Genomic DNA, 18,301 nt, shown 5'->3' with positions numbered 1-18,301 from the left:
GTATATACGGTACCCTAAAACTGAGGAAAGGTTCTGTTCCTTCCACACATACACCCCCCACCCCCCTCTCTTTATCTTAGCCCCACAGCGGTCACAAGCCTACGTTAGGGTCTACTGACAGTGGTTGCTAATGTTAAAATGTGATAGTGGCGGCAGGCTCAGTTTCATTTTTAGTCACATAATTATTTTGTATTTAACGTTCAAGTCAGGTGTGATTGAAATAAAAAGAGCAGGGCTATGATTGTTGCTGGGCTCTGTACACACAGGATGAATTCATGCTCTGCCTTCAGGTGTGTGTGTCTACGACGGGGCTAGCAGTTAGCTGCTTTTAAGAAACAAACAGCGACACGAGAAAACAAAGTTAGGAAGAGAAAAGTAAAAACGATACCGCATTGACCAGCTCCAGCTACTCTTTTCTCCCGGTCAACCCCCCCCCCCCCCCCCCAAAAAAGTGGGACATACACATGACACCCATTTGTGTCTCTCCTAAGCGCGCTTGTTAAAGCAGAGGTTGGCAAAAGCCTCCCAAAATCAATGGACAAAGAAAGCCAGGCGAGAGTAGATCTAAAACCTCTGCCCATGCATTTGAACAGTAGTGACTTAGGACAAAGACAACAAGTCATTTTTATTTTCATTTTTATAGTGTGCATTTAAATCACCAATTGTCAGCAGTTTTCTTTTCTCCTTTACAATATATTCCTTAATGCTTGTTTTATAATATATATATATATATTTTTTTTACGACTGTGTCCTTTAAATGCAAATGAAGTAGGAAGAGGCCTTGGCAGAACATGAGTTGTGTTCACACTTGACTTCCATTTGTTTCTCCACTTGTTACGCCGCTCTAGACGTCAATATTGTTTCTAGCATATAGCATGGTCCATGACTTGGCTGCAGAGCACAAACAAACACAAGAATATCGGAAACATGAGTCACAGTTGTAGCCTCAAAGGGCATCACGAGACAGCCATATTCTAAAACAGTAGATGAAAATGACATACCACCGCCCACCCCAAAACCTTAAGACCCTCAGTGAGAACAAGGAAAACTCCCATGAAAATGACAGGAGGGGTCAGACAAAGATCAACTATAACATGATAATTTACTGATTATCCATGGCTTAAAGATAAAAGTCTTACTAAAATAATAACCAATTATCCATTCATTCGGAAACCAATAATCATTTGCGTATGGGAGCCTCTGTGCGCTGTTCTGAAATGTGAGTCAACTTCTGTGTCGCTGCCTGGGAAACTTGCACACAATGCGAGTGCCACTGCCATCACACCGTGTCCTCCTAACTGAATGCGACGCTGAGCGATGAGCACCTGTCTCTCTCTCCTCTCCTATATTCCTCAGACCGACAGTCAACACTTTCACCTGCTTTCTCTGAAGCGGCTCTTTGACATGGTTTGTCTGAAAGAATGTCTGTTAATGTCGAGTAGCTGTCGATATTCATGTTTGGATATTCCATGGAAATACACAAGTGCTTTACTGCCCAATGAATGCTTTCAGTTCATCCATGTACAGACTATCTATGACATGTCTCAGTGCGCCTCCTACTGTTGTTCTTAAGGTATGTCAGTTATTGTATGTATGAAATTACTTTACACATTTTGATGCTGGATGGAAAATAGAAGGAGAGGGAGAGACTTTCACATCCGTCTATCAGTGCGCTGTAGCACACTGTACTCTTTGTACATTGTACTGCAAGTTGCAGGTACGTTGCAGTGAGAAAACTGCAAAAATTAATTTACAATCATCGTTTTTTAGAATTCTGAAAAGGCAAGCCTTTAAAGCCTAAATATTTGGGGGGTGGGGGGATCACAGAAGGATGAGACCATAGCATTTCCAGTGTTTGAGAGATTTTCATTTTAAGTCTCAACCTCGGCAGGTGTAAAAAGTCCAATAAATAAGTGGTGCTTTAGGGACAAACGTGGAATGGACATAGCCTCCCTTGTACCGTTTAGAGGAACCTATAGACCTCCATCAGAGAGGCTATAACAAATATGCTACAGTACGATGTTATGCTCATTATGTATAACTACTAGTCCTAGTTTTGGAAAAGGCATAGGTTACACAGCTTGTTATTATTGTTATGCAACAAATGCATTGTGCTCAGTTTGTTTTAAGTCTTGAATATACCGAGCAAATATAAATTGCCGTCTGCTGCGCCCTCTGACCAAAGCCGACCTCGCCAATATGTCAAAACAATTCTAGGGGAGACACGGCATACCTAGCAGGTAAGCAGGAGGCAAGAGTGATTTAAAGTAAAACTCCACCCTCGGATACCCTTACACTTGTTATATCTTCACTCTGTGAGATATTTTGTGATGAGTGTTTGTAACTGTAATAATGTGCCTGGACGTGTTGCATTCAAATCAGGTCAATGCAGTTTTTCCAGTTGAAAACACACACACTGTACTCAAAACGCATCTCTGTTGAGCACTGCTGCAATATGTTGAGTCTAGAGAGAAAAGCTCTGTGATTCGGAGGGACTAACACCAAAACTTGCCATTTACTGTTGATGCTTTAGTTAAATTTAGATTATGCATTTTCTTTTTCTGCTACTACACTCCATTGTAGCTGCACTGGAAAAATCACACTGTCTGCGTTTGGTACATTGTCAGTAGCTTGTCTTGTTTTGTTTTTTAAGTGGAGTATTTTGGGATGTATTTTTCCTTTAATAACAGGAGGGAGGCAGGAGGGCGGGGAGTGGTATCCCCAAACCAGCCAATCACAACTCTCACCTGTCTCTATGGCTTCAGCTTCATTGGTCTTCCACTTCTCTGCAACATCATTTGCTAGGGGATCATCAGGGTTGGGCGCACTTAGTAACGCCTGGATTGATAGCAGCACTGTACGAATCTGCAGTGCTGGAGACCATTTATCTGAAAACCAGAATGGATTAAATAAAATAAAACATAGCAGAGGGAAGGTAAAGGTCTTTGCACATTTTAAACCCGTCATCCGAAAACACAGATGGGTCAAACAGCTCGCAAAAGGCAATTGATTGATGTGAAAAACACAGTTAGAAAATCTAACCTGTCCCAAAAATGTTGATGGCTGAAAGTTTCTGGGTCAGTGTGTAAACGTGAGTCACACAACATGAGGAGGTCATATTTATTTTTAAATGTGCGACAATTTTGGACGAAAAATATGGATTTGATGTGCAAAAGCCTTAAGGGCCTGTTCACATATAGAATTTTTTTTAAATGGAAAAAGCGCTGCCTGGAGCGCTTTTTATGAGGAGGAATAAAAATCGGATAAGATAACGTCACCTGATCGTTGACGTTCGCTTAACAGCTGCTATAGCGCAGTATCAGCTGGTTATAGCTCTTCTAGCAGACAATACAGTGTTGATGTATTCCCAATAGGGTACATGTCTGGTATAATCCATACTGCTGTTGCATGGGCAAGCTTTGTGATAACTCATTTCTAGCACTCAAAATCTTTTTTTTCTCTTTTAATTACCACTGGGTTAGTACATCAAAGGACGTGTTTCAGTGACCCAGTGGTCATTAAAAGAAAAAAGGAACCTGCACCGGGCGTAAGATAGGGTGAACAGACAACACAGGGAAGGGAAAAAAGAGGAACGAGAGAATGCATGGTTCTCCATGTTCAGCAGCAGGGCCGTGGAGAGACAGTGGTGGTATGGATGTAGCAGTAGTGACACATGTGACAGGTCACAAGTCTAATCTAAAAGGCCCTTGATCTTTTGAGCGAGATTAAGTTGTCAAATCTCTCACTTCAATCACAGAGCAAGGAAACAATACAAAGGCTTCCCTGCTACAGTAACATGCCTGATCCAACAGACCAAAGACAGAGTCCATGCACCGTGGCAGTTAAGGCTGCATGGGAAAAGATGCCCTTTCTGTCAATTGTGTGACAAACATGATGTAACAAAAAAGTCATTATGTGCAAAAAACACAATGTTCTCCAAGCATCAATCATGGCCTGACATCGCGCTCACGTACCTTTCAAAATGTCTAGACATATTCTTCCCAACTTGTCTACATTGGGATGATATATTTTGGTCATGAAGCGTACTTTAGGAGCTGCCATGGGGTATTCTTCTGGGAGAAAGAGTTCAAGTTTAAATGTGCCCCCCTCAAAAGGAGAGTCCTGAGGTCCAGCAATGACCACATGGAAGTAGCGAGCGTTCCCCTCATCTGGCTCTGCTCTGATGCCTGGGACAGGCTCTGCAATCAAACGCTGAGTCTCCTGGTAACACAAGAAAACAGAAAAGGGATTATAAATGCAGATATCATTATATTGTGCTGAAACCGCATGGTGAATGCATGGCGAGAGAACGTTAAGTATTTTTCATCACGTTGGTACTATAGTGCCAGGAAATGAATGTGTTTACTTTGGTTGTGCTAGAGCCAGCAGCAAAATCCTGCCAATTCTCAACAGTAAAATAAGTAAATTATTAGCAGGCTAATTCAGTTCCTAATAATATAGTAATATGCTAATAACGAACTTGGTCATTTTCCCTAAGCTGTTCAAATTTTCTCAATAACAGAATATGGGCCAGTTTTGATTTAGGCTATTCTGTCTACAGTAAGTAGACCTATCAATCAAGCGGAAGAGGATCAAGTACAATAAGGCAGCTGATTGGACAGTGGAGCAGAATACATCTAATTTACCACAGCTGGTATTTAGCCCACCATGTTCCTTACTAGTGTGAAGCTATTGCAAAAATTAGACCTATCATTCAGTTCAGTTATGTTTATAGCCCCTTATCACAGGCATGTCTCAAAGTATACACATAGGTTACACATACATCATATACATAGTATAATACTACACATTTTACATTACGATAGCACACAAACAGCATATCTTTGGTCATATATTTGTTTAACTCTACTGTGTATGTAAGGTTAATTAAGGTTACAACCCTATCATTACACGCCAACTGTGATTGATTATTGTGATTTGAGAGATAACCCTAAACATTTTCCCACTGACTGATGGCAAACCAAACTCGGGTCCAAGAAAGGTGTAGACTGAGCTGCCTAAGGTACATTACTTCTGATCTCACAGACGCAAGAGATAGGCACTTTCTAATACAGGCAGAAGTTATTTAAGTGACCTATATACCTTATTCAAAATGCATTCGATTTAATGTATTGTAACATAATTATTAATTTGACAGGAAAAATCTGGGCGCTCCGGCCTACGCCTTTGGGCTCCAAATAGTTATGAGTCATTATTTTGCTAACAATAGAGACTGGTTGCCAGGAGGTGGATTGGAGCCTGCTTGGCTTTTATCCTTTTACATGGAGGGGAGGGTGGCTTTGACTGCAATGGTGGGGGCAAAGCTGAATATGTGAAAACTCTCTCTCTCTCTCTCTGCAGTGTGTAACTGGCTTAGAGGTGACACTGGGCCAGACACCACACCACAGGAGACTATTACTTCCATTCCCATCAACCACTGCAGCATGGCTTCTTCCAGCTCATGGTGACAGCCAAGTGAGTGACCTGCAGAAACACACACCTTCACTGTGGCAAGAGGAGCAGGTATCTGATATGGCCTGAGGTATGCATGAGGCAGACTGAGTGACACACCTGAGAGACACCTTTAACAAGGAAACCACACTCATGCCCAGGCCAGTGCCATGCAAGACGTCACTTTACACCCTACGACGTCAACAGCAGTAAGCTATATAATAACGCCTATAGCTCGCCCGCAACATTGGGAGGTACTGTACCTCTATTGATTAGATAATTAATCTATTAATTAATCTATTAGACCTATCTTGTGTGTTGAATATACTGCAATCCAATAACAGTGAAAATGCACCAGTCAGACCTAGCACAAAACCTGTTAGAATCTTTCTTATATTAAGCGTCACAGTTAGATATTGACTATCACAGATATAAACTGATTTATGCATTTAAAGAAGAGTCCCCCCCTCCCAAAACAAAAAAAAGATGGCTAACAGTCGCCACTGTTGTTTTTAATTCTTTTCCCCCTTGAATGTAACTGGGGGAGCGAGATTCCTGAAATGTTTCAGATAACCCACAGACAAAACCATGCAGTGAAAACACAGACGGGAGAGGGGCTCCCGGTCTCTGTAGCACGCTCAAGGGCTCAGAGGCTCCATCCACTGACTACTGTTCCCAGCCCTCCCACCTTTTCCCACCAATGCCAATCTGACCGCTCTGTGGTCTGATTGCTCATCCACCTGTGCTGCAAACCACATTGTCAGTTAATATAATACTTTACTTTCTTCATAAAACTCAATACTTTCTTGATCAAACTCATATTGTAGGGCCTATTTCTTTCAAACTCAACAAAAGGTAACTGCAAGATACCATAAACTTATTCAACACACTGGAAAAAATCATATCTACAAATACATTTATTGTATTATAGTATACTATATAATTATGCATAGTATGCCATTGATTAGGTTCCGAGGAAGTAACATGGCTTTCAATTAAGTCACATTACTATTGCTACTACTAAAACACAAGAGAAATGAAAATACCAAATGTCTAAACTATAGATTGTTGTCATGGAATCAGAGAAGAATGTGCATATTAGCATCTATTAATGCACAAATTGCACAAAACAACCTGAATCCCTCTGAGCAGCTACAATTAAGCTAACACAGTTTATAGCCCGTTTCTGTGGCTGTATTGAAATACGGCTTCCACTCCTGACAATAGTTATTTAATTTACCCAGCTGTGGTTGAAGAGACAAGTAACTAAGTAGTTTGCGTAATAAGCGTATGCTGTTCATTTTATTTTGTTCTTATACATATGTATAACGGTCACTCTACATCACACATATTGTATATATATTGTAAATAAATAGCAGTTAGTTGTTTTATGTACTTCTGTGAACTCACTATTCCTGTTTGTGTATTTTAGATTATGCATACCTTTTTCCTTCAGTGTACACTGAGATCAACGAGCCAAATTCCTTGTCTACATAACTGGTCAATAAAGCGGATTCTGATGATGCTATATATGAAGAAGATATTTTAGTTATAATATGATCAATTGATTTTTGGGTGGTGGGGAACGCAGCATTCCTTTTATGTCAACTACAAACAGAAACTATCATGAATTTGAGAAATTGTAAAGCAAAGGGCGGACATCAGCTACACTCTGTCAAGCGCCAAGGCCACTGCGCTGTGAGGGAGTCGCAGCATGCTCCAAGACATCATCCCCTCATCTTCCTCAGCCTTCCAAGCCAACGACCAGTCCCAGTCAATGGTCCCAATAATGTCTAATGTTATAGTATGGCTGAACTTAGCTGGCTAACGTTACTTGCTACGGCTGGCCCACAAAGCCAAGGCCTTGCGGCAAAGTCTGCATTGATACTATTTGCTGGCCAAGTAGCAAGCGTTTCCTCAATGTTGCTTTGTTGGGTAACGTTGCTTGCTAGCGCTGTTTGTTTACACCGTTTCGGTACGAACTTTCACAACCAACGTTAAACATTTACATGTAAAGGATATCAATGCAAAAGGCAACAAGATGCACACATATCGGACCTATCCGCTGAAAAGTACAATACTAAAACGCTAACGCTAGGGAGTATCCTGGCTAGCTAACGTTAGCATGCTAGCTGAATGAGGGTTCCTGTTTGCATCAGTCGAAACTAACTAGGCTGTCAGGCTAGCATAGCTAGCTGTTAGCTAGCCATTCACCGAGAAAAGCAGCCGAAATAAACAGCCAATATTGTGCTTGACAAGTACATTTGGAAAATAACACCCGGTACACGCCACATTTCTCCGCCATCTTTACAAAGCACTGGTTTATTTTTATCCCACCCTTTTTCGGTGTAGCTAGGAGGAACAGGGACGAAACGGAAGTAACTTTAGCAAGCGCAAACTAGCGAGCTGGCTAACGTTACCAGCAGACAAACTGCTAACAGCGTGCTACAGCTAAGCATCTGCAGTTTATACTGGGTATGTCATGTTTCAACACATAATAACAAGTCCCATTTGCTTCTCTGTTAAGTGTGAAATAATTACCTTAAGGATCCTGCGGGGCAGTCCTGTCATCTTGTCTTAAATGCGGGGTTAGCTGTGACTCAATGCTTCTTCTCTTTCGTTGGCATTGACAGCACACACGTCTTCCGGTCCTTTGCGTCATGACAGTAGATGGAAGGTCTGGAATGTAGGGGACCGAGCTCACACTCACAAAATTAACATAGATGAAGCCCTACCAAATACATCTACCTTAATATTATGGAAAGCAACATTTCCCACGCCTCTGCCTATTCTCTTCTATTCTATTCTCTTCTCTTCTATTCTATTCTATTCTATTCTATTCTATTCTATAGGCTACTGTTCTACTGTATTATATTCTATTATGTTCTATTCTATTTTCTATCTCTATCTTGCCTACAATCTGACAGTAGCCTACACTGTACTGTACTGTACTGTACTGTACAGTATTGTAATTATTTGTACTGTACATGTAATTATTTGTGTGTGTGTGTGTGTGTGTGTGTGTGTGTGTGTGTGTGTGTGTGTGTGTGTGTGTGTGTGTGTGTGTGTGTGTGTGTGTGTGATTGTTCACATTACAATCCATAACACTTGGTTGCAACTTGCAGTATACCGCTGTGCTGAAGAGTACACAGTTCAGGAGTTGCAAAGGCTGTTGACATAATCATGTCAGTGTATTTGGCTATTTCACACACTGTGACTCTCTACATGCATTTTGTCAAGGCCCTGCTCAATTGAGTGGTTGATTGAAAGTTTCTCTAAAGTTCCAGATGGGGACATTCTGTACCAGATCTACCCATTTCAGACAAAACACAGCACAGATTAGACTTAACACCTCTACAGACCAATAGTGCTATACAATACAGCTGCATTTTCTTGGATGCTGAATGGAAGCTGTAGTGTGTGTGTGTGTGTGTGTGTGTGTGTGTGTGTGTGTGTGTGTGTGTGTGTGTGTGTGTGTGTGTGTGTTTGTGTGTGTGTGTGTGTGTGTGTGTGTGTGTGTGTGTGTGTGTGTGTGTGTGTGTGTGTGTGTGTGTGTGTGTGTGTGTGTGTGTGTGTGTGTGTGTGTGGGATGGGGGGAGCTCCTCCTCCTGACATTATGTCTTTGGACAAAAAGCATCTACCCGGTGGGTGTCAGGCTGGTTAGGTGGACATCAGCAGCACAGCAAAGTCACAGGAACTTTACGAAAAGCTGACTAGGGAGTTGTCCAGCTGACTACAGCCATGCAATCGCTGCACCGACACAGCCGAGCAGGTAGCTTTTCATTTTTCCTTCTGGGTCAAGCCCGTCTGCACAAATTCTGTGCGTAGCAACAGAAGTGAGTGACTAACAGAGTGAATAAGGAATTGATCAGGTCTATTTCATTTTTTCCTAGGCAGGAATAATGTTTTTTGTGTGGTCACAGGACAATGATAGAGGTTGTTGTGAATTTTGCAGCGTGATCATATCTGATCCATCTAATGCCTTTTAAGTTTGATTTAGCATGTTTGTCACATTTGAGTAAATCATTCTCATCAATAAGGAGATGTTACGCTACATTGTTAAAAAAAAATGTCCCTTGTTTATTTTACTCAGAAGGTGAGAGTGACTATATTAACCTTTTTTTTTGCCAACTCACTCATCTACTAATCATAACTTTGATGCTGCTTAGACAAATTATTTGAATAACTCAGTTAAGCACTAAATATCATCATTAGTTTTGTAAAATAGCCTATGTATATTACAGGAAACAGGCCAGGGGGAAACAACTAGGTGTAAAATCCACGCCTGTAATTACTGCTCATGTACATGTATATTTCCTTTACAGCTGGAAGGTTTCCGCTCATTCAGTCATGGAAGCTGCTCAGAACAATCAGTTGTGGCCCTGTGAGGTTATAGAGGGTTACATACTTCGTTAAAATATATCTCCTAATTGAAAAAAGATTATGGCTTCTTTAGTAATTTTGTTTAAACCAGATAAAGTCAAAAGTCTTTCCGACTCTCACCCATCTTGCAACTCTTACCCTAATGTGTGTGTGTGTGTGTGTGTGTGTGTGTGTGTGTGTGTGTGTGTGTGTGTGTGTGTGTGTGTGTGTGTGTGTGTGTGTGTGTGTGTGTGTGAAGTTAATATTAAAGAATTTTATTAATTGAAACAAATCATGTGCCTTGGGAAATGACAAAGAATGTATTTCTAATATTAACAGTCCAATCTCACCAATGTGTGCACTGTGCACAATCGATCCAAAAAACAACTCACATGTTTTAAGTGTAATGTTTAACCTGTGGTATAATTTAGCATTCTTTACTGAGATGAATTGAGTTCCTAGCCACTGCCCTGCCCCACTGCACCGACCCTCCAAAATTTCCCATTGTTCGCAGACACAGGAACAGATGAACCAGCAGCTAATCTAGTCCCTTCTCTCAGTGCACAGAGAGAACAGACAACATCAGCTGAATTAGAGGTTGCACTGACTGTTTGATTTTACCTATCCCGACAGGGCTCAGCCAGATTTCCTCATCAGTATTTCAGTTAGCCTATCACACACTGGCATTATGGATTAATCTTACTCTGATACACACAAGGCTCAATCAATTGATACCTTACTTTGATATTGATAGCACCTCCCCTTTCACACCAAGGGTCCAACCAGGGTTATTCCCACAATTTCCCAGGTTGATTTTGGGTAAGAAAGAGTTAACCACCCGGGATGCCCGACTGGGTTGGCGATCCACGTCAGACCAGGGTCGAACAAGGGTTTATTTCCATGTGAATAGCCCCACCCGGGTTGCTATTTGTTAATAGCCTATGATGCTAATTGCTAAGCATCTCTCCCAGGTTGTCAATTGACAAAAGAAGGGTTGAACATGGGTCAAGTAGCCTCACCCTGGTCCGACCCTGCTTGTTGATATGAAAGTGGTACTGTGTCTTTCAGTCTGTTTTCATATTTACACTGTCATTTCTTTTGGTTCTTTTCAGGTGAGGCCGCTCAGTGGAGCAGACGCTGCTTCCTGGCATGTTTATTTGGCATGATCACCTGCTTGGGGTCAGTCATGCCTCTACAGGTCCCCCCGGTGACGATGGGCCTCCGCTCTGCCTTCTCCGCCACTCGCAGCAACAGTGTGGTGGGAGGCGGCCAGAAGGCGTTGACCTTCAACAGGCTGCTGGTCAACGTGGGAGGCGATTTCAATCCAGACACCGGTCACTTCCGCTGCCGCATCCCCGGGGCCTACTACTTCTCCTACTCCATGGGGAAATTTCCCAAGAAGATGCTGTCTGTCCTACTGGTAAAGAATGGGGAGGAGGTGCAAGCCATCGCGTATGACGACTACCGCAAGAAAGGAAGGAAAGTTCAAAGCCAAAGTATCATGATCAGCCTGAAGGCCATGGACACGGTGTGGCTGCTCTTACAGCAGACTCCTCAGTACGCTCTCTACAGCAACGTCGGCCCTTACGTCACCTTCTCTGGTTACCTTGTCTATCCTGACATTTCCTCAACCAGCTACATCAGCAACCATCTGTCCCTCCAAGGCCTGTCCTACCCCAACTGCCCCCCACAGGGTGACCGGACGGGCGGCCAAGCCGCAGAGCAGCCGCGCTCTGCCTTCTCAGTGGCACGGACATCCACGGCCCTGGGGCAGAGCAGCAAGCAGCAGGACAAGCAGCCGCTGAACTTTGACGTGGAATACGTGAACATCGGGGGCCACTTCAACAAAAGCTCGGGGGTGTTCACCTGCCACTTCCCCGGGGCCTACTACTTTGCCTTCACCGTGGGGAAGCACCCTCGCAAGGCCGTGTCTGTGAAGCTGATGACGGGCCGTGGCGAGGTGCAGGCCATGGTGTTTGATGAGGACACTTCGAAGCGGCGCGAGATGCAGAGTCAGAGTCTGCTCCTGTCCCTGCATCAGGGCGACAGCGTGTGGCTGTACAGCCAGCAGGATGAGCGCTACGCCGTGTACAGCAACCAGGGCAGGTACACTACCTTTTCCGGTTTCATGGTGTATCCTGAAGCAGTAGCACCGACAGCTGTCCCCACCCAGGACTGAACTCACTTCTGAACTGCTGAACCCTCCCTCCATTGTGCTATGTTGGGGGGGAAGAAACAACATAGTAACGCGCCACATATTCATTGGTTTTGTAGAAAATGTGTAGGTTCTTTCTGTGTGGATTAAACACAAACAAAATGTCTTGAATAATGCAACTAAATTCATTCCTTTCCCTATTTTCTGTCAGTGCACACTGGATAATGTATGTTGCCAAGTTACTCCACAAGATGGCGGTATGAGACTGTTTCGACAGCATGGAGCAATCAGTATGAAAAATAGTTATTTTTCCTCTTAAAAGTGCAATTATTTGTAAGAAATCACAAAATGGACAAAATGGAATATTTGTGTTTATATATAAAAATTGTTGATGAATATGATTTGGTTTTCGTTGACAGATACATTCCCTTTAAAAATTCTTTATATTTGGGGTTTATTGGAAGATTCAATAAATCTATTAGCAGGTTTGTATTTGAAAGATTGGTTTCTTGCATGGCATGGGGACTATTGTGTAAATAATGTATAGTTTACCTATTGTCAGTTGTGATAACATGAGATTTAGAGAGACATTATGATTACAACTATGTTTAATGTTGCATGTATGAAAACTTTATACGATATAGTTGTTTTTATGTTGAGTGTCATTTCAGGTTAGTCTAAATAAAGTAATAAACGTTTGAATTAATGACTGTAATATGTTTTTATGCATTAATATACATACATCGTCTTTATTTTTTCTTCTTTTTTTAGAGTTACATCTGGATTCAACACTTTTCCCATAACATACTAGTTGGTTTCCCTACAATTTCCTACAAGAAAGTGTAGAAGCTACTCCACTGAACACCCCCCCCCCCCCCAACACACACACACACACACACACACACACACACACACACACACACACACACACACACACACACACACACACACACACACACACCAAGAGGACTGCATAACTTCCATAAGTGTAATTTTGTGACACTTCAACCAAACTTAAGCAAAGGGGATTCAAATATGAAATACAGAACAATTTTGAACATTTGTTGCTGCAGGCTATACACTTGAATACACCAGGGAAGTATCATTTCTTAGGGAAAACCTCAGACAATAACATTTCAGTATGGAGTCATTTATGTCATTTCAGTATATAGTTTGTACAGTTTAGTTTATTGAGATAATAGAATGTCATCAACAATAATGAGGAGCAAGGAACATAATTTTCCAGATGTACATGTCCTGTTCTTCAGATAATTTGATATGGTATCCAGACCTTATGAATCACAGTTTTCAGCATGGCGAGTCATGAGATGATTTATGCAGATGATGATGATTATGAATCGTCATGCAAATTCTAAGAGTTCTGAAAGCTGCGATTCATATGGGCTGGATACCAGGACTAATAGTTTGAACAGTTTTTCCAAAGTGTTATGCATACTACTGTTGAGGTATACTTACATCTGGATATCGACCCCAGGGCAAATGTTACCTTAAGTACCATGTAATAATGGGAATTAAAATACATTTAAACTTCGAGCCACTTCAAATTATTTTCCTATTATTATTATTTTGCCAGAAAATTCCACTTACTGTATGTGTATTTACAGTACAGCAAAGTAGCACTTACATTTTAGAAATAAAAACAAAAACAAATTAACCCATGCATAATTTAAATACTACAAATCGTTAAGACAACCATACTGAATTGGTTCCAGTGTTTGTACAGTATTCGACTATCATGCTGGGCTTTCAAGAATTCTTATGATGTACGCATGAAGAGACTATTCGAATCTCAGTCTCTAAAGCAGTTTCCTTGTGTTGAGAACTCTGCCATAGCAAATAAAGTGTTTCAAATGTCTCTACAGTGAGACAGTTTGGTAGTAAACAGACATGATGATGTGAGCCAGGACAAGTATAGAATAAACAGAGGCAATATTTAGTCAAACATACTTAAAGCCACTGAGTCAATACATGAACAATGACTTATTGTTATCATTTCACTGTTATTGAAGTCAGGCAGTTTAGTGCAGGGGTTTAACAAAGTCATTACATGTAGGCTACTCCTCGTCCTAAAGCCCCAGGTGATCCAATATAAATATGCACTGTAGCTGGACCATGACTTTATCCTGCAAGTTGAAATGTTCATGTTACCATCCTGCTTGTCTCCTGCTTTTGTCACTGCACGTCCCAGATCTCACAGAGCAGCGGGGTGAATTTGCGGTCGCTCATCCTCCAGGACGAGAGCATCTCCGCATGGTAGTGGTTGAGTGTTCTTAGCTCTGTCAGACGGCCCAGCAGACGGGCAAAGTGCTGCGGCTCGTGGGGATGCTGCAGGACGCACAGCTTCCTCAGCATGTCCAGCATGGGCTCCTGAAGCCTCTCCACAGCCTGCTGGTTCTTTACATAAGCCCGATCTACAGTACATGGGGAGCAGGGCCAACAGCAGTCAAGGAAAACCCTGCATGAGAGAGCTCTCTACTGCAAGGCCCAGATGCATATGTAAAGTGAGAATCGGATTACAGGTAGCCATCTGAGGCTTGATTGCCTGTTTATATGGACATCTGACTCAATCAGTGATGATAAATCAATTATTTAGGGTAGTGATTCTCAATCATTTTCATATCAAGGACCCCTAATTTAGTCCATATTAGGGCCATGGACCCCCCCATTTGATGAGAATGTGTCTCTCGGACTGAAGTCAGAGAATATTTTTTTTATTGTTAGTCAATTTTGTCCAGAATTCCATGACTATCTGTATTGTAGGTAGATAGCTAACAGTGAAACTATGATCAAAATAGTAATTATTCTACATTCTCTAATTGTTGCAGCTTCAGGTGAATTAAAAAATGCTGAAGTTTAAGAATTGATCAATTTGCTAGGGACCCCCTGGAAGCCCCTCCTCAAGGACCCCCAGTGGTCCACGGACCCCACATTGAGCACTGATTTAGGGTATCATCAAAGATTCTACATGTTGATTTAGGAAACATAGATCTGTGTGATGCATCAGTGAAAGTGTTTTGACCTGGCTCACCTGGGGTCAGGATGGTTATGGCGGTGAGGAGAGCCTGTTCCTCTGGCATCATGTGGAGGTCACCGATGCTTTTGTAGAAGTTGAACATGGGTGTGATGTATTCCTCTGATATACCTGCAGGAAGATATTCAAAAAGAATTGCGTCGCATTACATACATTGGTCATGCTATGTCACATGTTTATGCCAAATGAAGAAGCGAAATAATTGTTGAAGAAGGTGAAAATATGAACCGGTCAAGCAGGGAGATCTGGAACCGGCATTACAAGAATTTCTGAATTTATTTATGTTGATTGCAGACAAGCACGTTACCCTGAAAAACTTGCACTGTGCAGCTACACCAGGTGCTAAGTTGTTCAATTACAAATAATATCAATCATTTTTTTTCAAGAAAGAAAGAACGACAGAACATGCAGTGCAATTTTCTTGACTATTATTCATGAAGATATGTATATATATATACTGGGTATCAAAAGCAATGCCAGTTCACAGTAGAGTCAGAGTTTGGGAGAGGCAAAAGTTGTTTCAAGTGCAAAAACTTTTCCACAACTGTCTATTAGAATGAAATACTGTCACACTGTCACTGATCAGGGGTTGACTCACTGATATTGATTGGCCAGGGGTTCTCAAAGTGGGGTCTGGGGACCTCCATGGGTCCTTGAGGGGGGGTCCCCAGCAAAAAGGGAGATTATTTATTTTCACTAGAATTCCAACCATAAGTAACACAATGACAGAATGTATGACTATTTTGGTCATGGGTTTCACTTTCTGTAATACAACATGTAAGAGTCCTGGTCCTGTCTTGCAGGAGCCTGGTGTTGGGGTCATTCGGCTGAGGGTGCACCTGGGCCTGGTGCACTCATTGGGCTTAAGACCTTCAGACCATTCAGTCACTCCCTCCACTTTTGTTCTGTTCATTTGTTTAATGTAGTTTGTGTTGTGTAGTTATTTCCAGCTGCGACAACGGGACTGGTATTCTTTTCACCTTGTGAGTCTGTGTGTGTCATCATGGCAAAATGTGGCCATGGTGACCGGTGTTGGGCACTTTCCCCCCCGTAATGAGTAGTGTAACAGATTACCATTTCCAAAACAGTAATAATATTACACTTACTAATCCAAGTAACTTCAAGTGACTGCATTACTTTGTCCAGCGCATGGCACAGCGCTAAGTGCTGACGCAGGTTAATTTTGCAGGGCTATTTGTGACACAAACTTGTTATGCAAACATGTACATTGCGTATTTATAGAATGCATTGGCACTTGTTTGCCTCTTTTTCGTCTTGCCAACATTTTGTTTGGGTCTACCTGTTTGCCCCTGTTCCAGATTTTGCAACTGCGTTATTAAAAACAGAAGCTGTCTGAATCTTGATGAGAAAGGACGCACATTAGCCTACCAATTTTGTGGGGTGTAACGGAAAAGTAATATAACGAGTAGTGTAACGAATTACTGTTGGCAGGGAGTAATAAGTAAAGTCATAATATTACTTTTGAAAAAGAGTAACGAGTAATATATTACATGTTAAGTAACGAGCCCAACACTGCTCAGCGCACGTAGCATCAAAACCATGCAAGATGCAGTCACAAAATGATACAGGTGTGTAGGCCTAGTTGACATAAAATGAAGGTCGAGTTCGAAAATGGGCGTGATCCGAGCAAGACAGGCCCCAAGAGAGTGGGAGGGTTGTCATAAAAGCTAACATCTTATCAGATGGGGGACCCTGGGACAAAATATTATCAAAATCAAAATCTCTGTGGTCTAATTTGTGTGTTTTGTGGTCATTGAAGTGAAAAAGTTTGAGAACCACTGATATAGGCTACATTAGCCCAAGTGATGCCAATTTATATACGGTAATAGATAGTCTTTGATCTGTTGGGTGTATGTTGTGCTGTTAAAAAAATAATCTGTTGCTCTTATATTGTTTTGATGTCAAATTAGTGTTGGTCGTTGCTTTCTCTGAAAAAGAAAATGTGTTTTGATGAACTGTGATAGATAGATAGATAGATAGATTTTTATTTCTGTGTCATGCACCATATTCAAGGTGCCCAGCCCGTCTGCTTACAAGACACAAATCATTCAAGTTCAACAATACAAACAAATCAACAAACAAGCTACAAAACGCTCAAACATAAACAAGACAGAATTATATATTCAGATGAACAGCTTCTCCATTCTGAGTTTCCAAGCCCTCCCAATAAACCTGGCCAAACTGAAGACTTCATCTCTGAACAACCATTCCAACTTCGCATCATCTCCTGACCAAAATAGTTCCGGTTTCTTATTTTGCATTAACTGAAATAGAGACAATCTTGGTTCCTCATATAGCGTACAATGAAACACAAAATGAAATTCATCTTCCACAACACCTAATTCACATACAGTACAAAGTCTCTCCTCCTCAGCAATAGAATTGAATCTGCCAACCTCAATAGCCAAAGGGAGGGTACCCGTTCTCAACTGGGCACATAAAGATCTTCTGGATCTATCCAGGGGTAAAGTAACATAGGGTTCTGGAGTGAACATATTTTTTAATTTGAACATATGTTCTAAGTTTTGGTTTGAGCCAGATGTCATTGGCCCATTTTTCTTTATAATCAAGAAATAGCCTATGTTTAATATAGCGAACACTACAATGTAAACTGTTTCTGAAAATAAATTGCTGGTCAGCTTCCCTGAACACATCATTGATATCATTACCCCATGGATAGTTATGTGCTTTATCCCAGTTAAACACTTGTTTTGCAACTCTACTCTCTGTCTGTGAGTCATAACCATGCATTCAGCTCTAACCCGTGAAAATCTCCGGTAAGCCTTTATTACGATGATAGAGAGATACAGTATCAACAGACCTCTGAAAACAGACATGAACTTGCACGCTCTCCATCTATGGATAATGATTCAGTGGAAGATAAGGAGGGAATATTAGAAAATGCAACTGCTATCAAACCACAAATTGCTTTCTTTAATTAAAAAAAAGAATGAAATTCATAAGATTTAATTCCGTGTGTTCTCTTTTCCTGAGAGTGGGCAACATCCCCTTCAAACTGTCTGCTCAGATATCATCGGGCCCCTCAAGCATTCAAAAATGCCAGCGGGGTTCAGGGAGAGAAGTGGACAATAGCATTCTCTCGATGTTTTGATAAGGGACAATGGTCTCTTCAGACAGCTATGCTCTCTGTTCTCCAAAGACTGGCCTTTACTGTGAATATCTCTTATCCTGCCATTCAGCTAGACCTGTGCCAAGGGACCCAGTGATGCACACACACTCCTGCCATCGCTGTCACTGCC

At 41.6% G+C, this 18,301-nt stretch overlaps 2 protein-coding genes and 1 pseudogene across 3 annotated transcripts in view; 1 reads left to right on the top strand and 2 right to left on the bottom strand.

Annotated features, from left to right (window-relative positions):
* Positions 1-75: 75 nt before the first annotated feature.
* On the bottom strand, positions 76-8,103 carry LOC310771841 (ubiquitin-conjugating enzyme E2 N). The gene is made up of 4 exons (XM_083664353.1): positions 7,993-8,103; positions 3,975-4,221; positions 2,748-2,888; positions 76-891 (listed from the first exon to the last, which is right to left on the bottom strand). The coding sequence occupies exons 1-4, from the start codon at positions 8,020-8,022 to the stop codon at positions 845-847; spliced, it is 465 nt and encodes a 154-aa protein (XP_083520479.1). The 5' UTR covers positions 8,023-8,103; the 3' UTR covers positions 76-844.
* A 1,089-nt stretch (positions 8,104-9,192) lies between these two features.
* On the top strand, positions 9,193-11,992 carry LOC310771840 (complement C1q tumor necrosis factor-related protein 4 pseudogene; annotated as a pseudogene). The gene is made up of 2 exons: positions 9,193-9,223; positions 10,926-11,992. The product of its transcript is annotated as a complement C1q tumor necrosis factor-related protein 4 pseudogene (transcript).
* Positions 11,993-14,161: 2,169 nt separating this feature from the next.
* LOC310771839 (bile acid receptor-like) overlaps positions 14,162-18,301 on the bottom strand; it is a gene marked incomplete at both ends in the record, with an annotated part of 16,980 nt that continues 12,840 nt past the window's right edge. Inside the window, 2 exons of the mRNA XM_083664352.1 lie at positions 14,162-14,400; positions 15,018-15,131. Of these exons, the coding sequence (XP_083520478.1) occupies positions 14,162-14,400; positions 15,018-15,131 (353 nt within the window). The remainder of the gene's footprint in view (positions 14,401-15,017; positions 15,132-18,301) is intronic.

Source organism: Poromitra crassiceps, assembly GCF_964638095.1.
Source record: "Poromitra crassiceps genome assembly, contig: HAP1_SCAFFOLD_1363, whole genome shotgun sequence".
NCBI lineage: Eukaryota > Metazoa > Chordata > Actinopteri > Beryciformes > Melamphaidae > Poromitra > Poromitra crassiceps.
Note: the sequence above shows the minus strand (reverse complement) of the source record. Positions and strands in the feature narration are given on the sequence as shown.